We start from the raw sequence: 7,544 nt of genomic DNA, 5'->3' as shown, positions 1-7,544 counted from the left end.
ATGCTAAGAATTAAACCCAGGACTTGCGAAGCAGGCGTACTAAATGCTACATTATGAAACCACTAAAAATGCCACCTTTAATCACATTGATGTTTAATATAGATCACATATGCGAAATGTTTCACAACTCCTTGTTTTCTTAATTGACTGAGTTTGGAAAATAATATTATAAAATTATGAAAAGCAATGGAGTGTATTCAGCTTGTCTTTACATGGGGAATAACTATTTGTAGTTTGTTGATTTTACTGTTAGAAAATGTTACTTCTTCACATGTTTTAAACCTCCTTCAATCAAAGTGGTGCCAGGCCTGCCTCTCGAGCTGATGTCATTTAGAGGAGGAGGAGGAGGAAGAGGAGGAAGAAGACGAGAGAAAAGAGAAGAAAGGAGGTAGTTGTTAGTGTAGCTGCTTGCAGCCGGTTACTAGCAGCATTAAAGACTTCACAAATACCCGAAATCTTTTTGGTGAGGCCAGTACAAGGCCAGGGCCACGCTGAAGAAAATAAAAAGACCCTGTTCTTCCTCTACCCACACATACTGTAACAACCAAGAACATTCTGCTTTGTAAAAGCAACAGGCAGACAAGCCATTGTTGGACCAACTATTTTTTTGAAAAAAAGAAAAAATAACTTTTAATATACTGTAGCTAAGCTCTCTTTTGAGGCTGCACCTGTTCACACACTGCTTGTCCACACACTTTACCAGATGCTTTACCACCAAGACAGCTGGTTTACTTTTACATACTGTATAATGTTTCTCCTGCATGTTAAAAAAATGATAAACACTATTTAAACAATCTTCCGGTCAACGAATTTAACGTCCCTGTTCTCATTTACCATATTACTTTGAGAATATTCAAAGTAATATGATTCAAGAGATCCTTATAAAAGTCTTTGAATATGTGCCGTATTTTCTGGAGTACCAGCTAAAAAATGCAAAAGGATTAAAAGTGCGACTAATAGTCTGGAAAATACGATGGGTGTTTACATCAACATTTCTATCCAAAGTTATCATAAAGGATAGATAGATAGATAAATAGATAGATAGATAGATAGATAGATAGATAGATAGATAGATAGATAGATAGATAGATAGATAGATAGTTTATTGATCCCAGGCTGCTAAATTGCAGGATATAAATTACTTAAAATCTGTTATTAAAAATGACTTTACAGGAAAAGGGTTTTTTTTAAGTGTAATTTAGGAGACAGAATGTTATCCAGAGCTGACATTTCATCAAATGCCAACAATAAACTAAACATTGTAATTATTTTCAAATGCCCATATGTGAAATGGGCAATATGGAAAGTACAATACAATTCACAAGATTGTGATATATCCTATTATATTATTGGACTATTTATTTTGGGGATAAAAATAAGAATATTAAGTGTTATAAAACCTTGCCGAAAGACGTTTTATTTTAAATTTTCACCCTTTAAAGGCAAACCTTGCACCCAACCTTTCACTCATATTGCAGATACCTGTAAGCACAGTACAAACACAGCGCATGGCACACAGTTAGAGCAAATCAAATACTGAACCCATGCAGCACAGTAAGCATGGTTGGAGCTTGGATCACAAGGTACAGTGAAGCACAGCAAGCACGATTCACTGTGCAGCTCAAGCCATGACTTATGTTGTGTCGGCCAAGACATTTAAAAGAGGGCACATGACTCCCAGTAAAATTTAGCAAAATTTGAAATGTATAATGCAGTGATATTCATCATGTGGTATGGTAGTACTGCATTATGTCGAGACTGTTGAAAAGTGTACTGACATACCTTCAATTTGTTCTCTGTCAGGGGACATTTAAATTCATATTTATATTGTTAAAATTAAGAACAAGAACGGATCAAGCATTGACATGGTAATACAGAAAGCGAATCCTGAACGTATCCAGTATTTGATCTAATTGAGTTACTTAATATAAACTACCTTGGAGAAAAATAAACAGAAGAAACTCAATACCTGTGGGGGGGTTGATTGTTTTTTTTTTTTTCTTCATTGCTGCTGGATGCTAAGGATTAAGATGAGGCATCAAAAACCAACAGCCTTTGTGATCTGCATAGAACCACACAGTAAAATACAATGCAGCATTTTGAACTAGTTACTTAAAGAACCATTCATGAAGACACTAAGTCAATGCATAAGATGTTGGCTGAGGAAGTCTGGCATAGGATTCAATATACAATGCCATGACTTTAGTCTTCATGATTAATCAATACAGACAAATATGTGAACATATGCAAAAGAAAAAAGGAAAAATTGAAAAACCCTTCTGCTTGAGTAGTACAAATCATAGGTTTTTATTTTTCATACTCTTTTCAAAATAGCATAGCTTAAAAAAAAGTCCACAACAAATCATAAAGAACAGGAGTTATGTTTCATTTTAGTTCAGGAAAAAGACCCAGTGTCAGACACTCCATCTCAGTGTGTTAGACCAGCCTGCACATCTCTGTATCACTGCCCTATACCTCAGGCTCAAAAAAGCCTCAAAATGGGCCCTTGCAAGGACGGGTTAGGCAGCAGCTGCAATACATTACTAAAATAGCCCTAAACAAGTGAGCATGTCGAAGCTCAGAGAAAAAGAAATTGGCAAAAGCTGTATTCAGCCAGTACTTAATCTTAAAGCCGGTTAAACAAGTGAAAAATGATATGCACAGCAAATTAACAAGTTTACTTATGCTACAACAGAGAAGCACTAATGCTGTCAAATAAATGTAGCCTGGCTTCAGCAAACAAACGGTTAAATATTAGCTGCAGAAATTCACTGCAGTCCAAAAGCATTTGGACGATAGCACGTTCCATCTGTACCATTTTGCTGCCTGGAATAAATGTTTTCTCCTATCTAGAGTTGTCTCACATATTCTTATGTTCTTAGCCTGGGAATATCATTTAATTGCATATTTTATTTTGCACAGAATAACACTAAAATGTATTTATTAGCCTGTATAAAGGTTATTTTCACTGCATTCTTAATATGGTCCAAAATAAATTAAATGCTTTTTCTACTGTAGACAGAACCACCTTTTGACAATCACAAAAGCAACTGTGTTAGAAAATAGCTTTCTAAGATAATATGTATGTCCCGACATTATATATATGTACATATATATATAAATATATATATATACTGTATATATATGTATATATATATTTAATGTTCAAAGGCATGTACAAGAAACAAAACACTGTCATTGGGTTGCACGTCTGTGCAAGAGAAACTTAAAACCATTTCTGTTGTGCATTGTAGTAAATGAATGGATGAGGTCACAATTCCTCAAGAGCTGAGGTTGGGACAGAGTCAGCGATAAATCTAAAGAAAGCGATGCTCATATTTGAGTCTCTTGAACTTTCTCTTTGCCGTGAGAAGTCTCAATCGCATACGGATCAGCTATGGTGCTAATGTGGCTGTGATGCTGTCTGTACGAGTGATGGAAGGAGGAGTTGTTTTGGGTCCACTGGGCTCCAAAGCCACCTTTACGAGAGAAAGAGGCAGACGAGAAATATCCAGGTTTAAAGGCATTGCTATTGTGTTCTACCAACGTAGGCAGTACCAATACTGTGTCATCCGAGCCACTGGATCCAGAGGTTAGCGGAGGCACAGGATGAACCTCCTCTTCCATCTGTATGATTTCTATGGTCCTAGCGGCAGCCACTGTGCTCCTTTGTTGATGCCGCTTACGCAGTTTATAAAACGCTATCAACATGCCAGCTGCCAGCAAAGTTACAGCAACAAAACAGCCAATGATGATTTTGGTGGTTTTCATCATCTCATCCAAGCTGGCAACTGGCTGACTGGGAATTCTGGCTGTTGGAAGTGACACTTGTCTGGGTGTCTGGGTATTATGGAACAGTACGGTTGGTGTGGAAATAAAGACAGGCTGAAAGACAGAGGGTGAGGCAGTGACTGTAGGCTTGGGTTTTGGTGTCTCCTTCACTGTGGGCTCGAAAAATTCTACTGTCACAGTGGTAAAGTAGGACAGATTAGATGTATTGAGTTCAGCATTGCTAACATTTAAGTATGCAGAGGCATTGGAATTTCCTGCCATGTTGCTGACCATGCAAGTATAGACTCCTGTATCTGATGGCAGAACATTGGAGAAGTTCAGTGTCCCATCATTCAGAACAAATATTCGTGGGTGGGCTGAGCCATGGGTCAAAATGGTTCCATTAGGAAGAAGCCATCGCACGGAGCTCATGGCAGCTGTGCAGCACTTTAATTCTGCCACTCTTGCTGCAGAGATCTTCAGATCTCTCGGAGCATCGAGTATCACTGGTGCAGAACACTGGAAGGTGGTCTGATCAACCTCTACCAGGTATCTACCTTTTATGTGAACTGGTGTGTGGCAGCGTCCACAGCACGTGGAATTTGTAGGAATGTTTTCTCTGAGCCACGAGGAGAGCCACACTACATCGCAATCACATCTCCATGGGTTGTGGTGCAGGTGCAGCTCCACTAGGTACTGTAAGGGTGTGAACAGGTTATGGGGGAGCGAAGAAAGGTTGTTATGAGCTAAATTGAGCTCCACTAAGGCTGTAATCTCATCAAATGCATTCCTCTCGATGGATGTGACAGCGGAATTCATTATCCAAAGTTTACGTAAATTTTTGAGTCCACAAAAAGCTCCAGGTTTTAGTTCAGGGAAAACATTCTCTGATATTTCTAGCTCCTCCAGCTCCACGAGAGGTGAAAGTTGAGGAAACTCTCTCAAGTTGCACATCCCCAGGTTGAGATACTTGAGGTTTTGAAGGCCCTCAAATGCTCCATCAGAAATGTACTCCAATTTCCTAAGCTCACCTAAGTCCAGTCTCATGAGTGAGGGGACTCGGTTGAATGCGTACGAAGGGATGCTCTCAATGGGATTGTTTCTTAGCCACAACTCTCTCAATTTTGATAGGTACTCAAAAGCTCCACTAGGTATGACAGTCAATCTGTTGTCAAATAGCTCCAAGGTGTTGAGACTTGTCAGTCCGTTAAATGCACCCACTTCAATCTGCCTTATTGCATTTCTGCCCAACTGCAGTACCTCCAGGTGGTGCAGGTGTCTAAAAGTGTCAGCTTGTATGCTCTCTATACTGTTTTCCATCAGGTTTAGGTATCTGGTGTTGGCTGGGATGTTTGGTGGCACTCTTACTAGTCCTCTACGAGTGCACACCACCTTGGTGAGCTGATTGGTGCAGGAGCAAACACCTGGACAGTTCTGTGGTTTAGTGGAGCCCAGCGCAGGCCCTGTAGATTGACAAATGCTGAGAGCAGGGACCATGAGGGAGAGCACGGCAAACAGGGCTGTGTTCCAGGTAGGCTTCACACTAACCTGGCCCAGAGGACTCATGGTGTGGAGGGCTCATTATTCTACATGATTTTGGGAGATGGCACACAACAGAGGACAGACTACACTATCCTGGCTTAAGCAATTCAAGGCTCCCAAGTTCCATTGACAGTGGAGAAAATCGCTACATCCAGCAGCATGCAGAAGGGGGAAAAAGAGGCAGAAAAGATATTAATAACAAGATAAATCAAGGCACAAAGTCATTGCGGTGAATTATTTTATAATTATTATAAAATAACTCATCAGTTTAAAAGTATTGCTTCCTTCCAACATTTAGTTTTTGTTGTTATGTATAAAATAGCAAGGACAATATATCAATCAGTAAAAAGTGATAGGATCCTTTATTAACCAATCGTACAAAATGGCTTCTGGTTTCAAAGATAGACAGCATTAGGAAAAAACACTCACATGCAGAAGGAAAGCCAGGAAGGCTCTGCAGGCGCTTGGATCCCCGTTGCCCTTACTAAGTGCTCCCTTGCCAGTCTGCAGATTCCAAAATACTGCTCCACTGTGGATGCATCACACTGACCCATCAGACAGTAAAACATGACAGAAAAATAAAGAAATAACCAACTAAAAAAAAAGTCCTCAGGTCCTGATACATGTACTGGCTTGTTGACTGGTTGCTTGTTTGGCGAAGAGACCTCAGTCACTGTGACTTTGCCAAAGGCTAGTCAGTTGCTAATTAGCCCTGCCGTGACAGGGACAGTGAGACAGAAAAGGCTATAGAACTCCCAGCACAGTCATTTCCTCTCCACTTATCTTGCGTGTTCCACTTGCATACCCCCAATGTTGGGCTGGCCCTGGTCAAGGCAGCTGCAGCTGCAAACCCTGTGCACAGTTAGCAGTAATGCGTCTATTCCTCTCGGAGGGGAGTGGGGGGGGGGGTTAAGGGGAATTGTAAGGGTGGTGAAAGGGATGGTAGCGCTGGGCAAGAGGTGGAGAAAAGGATGCGCCGCACACTTGGAGCTTTACAAAAGGCTTTCAGGTAGAAAGAGGCAGGGAGATAAATAGAGAGAGCGCTTCTGTCCTCTTCTGCGGTAAAAGAAAAGAGAGGAGTGTGTCTGTGCATAAGCAAAATCCCTGTCTGTATCCATAAACAGAGAAGATTGGAAGAATCTTCCTCTTCTTATTTCTGCTGGATGTCCGTCTCGTAGGCTGACTCCAATGCCTCCTCTTCTTGGTTATTCCTTTATTTGTTTTTCCCTTTATATCTGAGGTAGTAAGTTGTGGCAGTTAGCCATGTGTGTGGCTGTCAGAATTGCGGCTGGCTGGTGGACTACTGCAGTAGCCAGAGTAGAGAAGAAAGAGAGAGAGGGGAAGAGAGAGAGAGAAAGAGTGAGAGACACAGAGAAAGAGACCCACTGACAGATTAGGAGCAAGCGAAAGATAGAGTGCACAAAGGAGCGAGTGTGTGAGAGGTAGTTAGGAGGAGAAGGAAGCAGCAGCACTCAGGTTCTCAAAAAAATCAGTCCACCGTAGCAGAAAGAGAAAAAGAAGGAACACCATTCTGATTCACATCACCTATTTACGTCTATATTTTTATCTCTTTTCTCTTTTCTCTCTCTATGTGTCAGCCAGTGTTGCAGTATGCAGCCCCCTACCTACCCTCGTCCTTCAGTGCGAACGTGAATGCACTGCTGACGCACTCCTCTCTGATGCTAAGCCAGCCTCGGAGCAGTGCATTGGTTTAATGCAGTGCTCCTGTGTATTAACACATTCACCCTCCCCCGTCTCCTCATCTCCCTCGGTGAACTACCTCTGCTTAATTTCGCTTGCTACTTCGTTCTCGGTCTCTTTCACACAATCTGTCTTTTCCTGCCCCCCTGACAATAACTCTTAGATAATGTCACATGCGCCTTTTTCCCTCCATCCCCCATACTGTTTGTCAACCATCATTCTTCAGCCCAAATCAGCTAAATTAGAAGTCTTTCATTCTAGTATAGGTTACACTGGGAGCAGAGTGACAGAAACTGTACCATGATTTTGCTGTCTTTCTCTCTCATTGGTCATGGATGCAGTAGTGTGTCATATCTTTTCTTTTAGAAACTGTACCATGATTTTGCTGTCTTGGATGCAGTAGTGTGTCATATCTTTTTTTAAAAAAGTAACTTAATGCCATTTTTACCTCTGCTTTTCAGATTTGCGCATGTCTTTCAGTATTGTTTCAAAAGAGATAGTGAGGATTTGTTTGCTGATGTTTCTTAGAT

The 7,544-nt window shown here is 40.9% G+C and overlaps 1 protein-coding gene across 1 annotated transcript; it reads right to left on the bottom strand.

The window, feature by feature from the left end:
* Positions 1-3,152: 3,152 nt before the first annotated feature.
* lrrc4.2 (leucine rich repeat containing 4.2) lies at positions 3,153-7,196 on the bottom strand. The gene is made up of 2 exons (XM_008311903.3): positions 5,743-7,196; positions 3,153-5,458 (listed from the first exon to the last, which is right to left on the bottom strand). Exon 2 carries the CDS (start codon positions 5,335-5,337, stop codon positions 3,334-3,336), a length of 2,004 nt encoding a protein of 667 aa, XP_008310125.1. The 5' UTR covers positions 5,338-5,458; positions 5,743-7,196; the 3' UTR covers positions 3,153-3,333.
* Positions 7,197-7,544: the final 348 nt, after the last annotated feature.

This window comes from Cynoglossus semilaevis, chromosome 6, assembly GCF_000523025.1.
Source record: "Cynoglossus semilaevis isolate Cse_v1.0 chromosome 6, Cse_v1.0, whole genome shotgun sequence".
NCBI classification, from domain to species: Eukaryota; Metazoa; Chordata; class Actinopteri; order Pleuronectiformes; family Cynoglossidae; genus Cynoglossus; species Cynoglossus semilaevis.
Note: the sequence above shows the minus strand (reverse complement) of the source record. Positions and strands in the feature narration are given on the sequence as shown.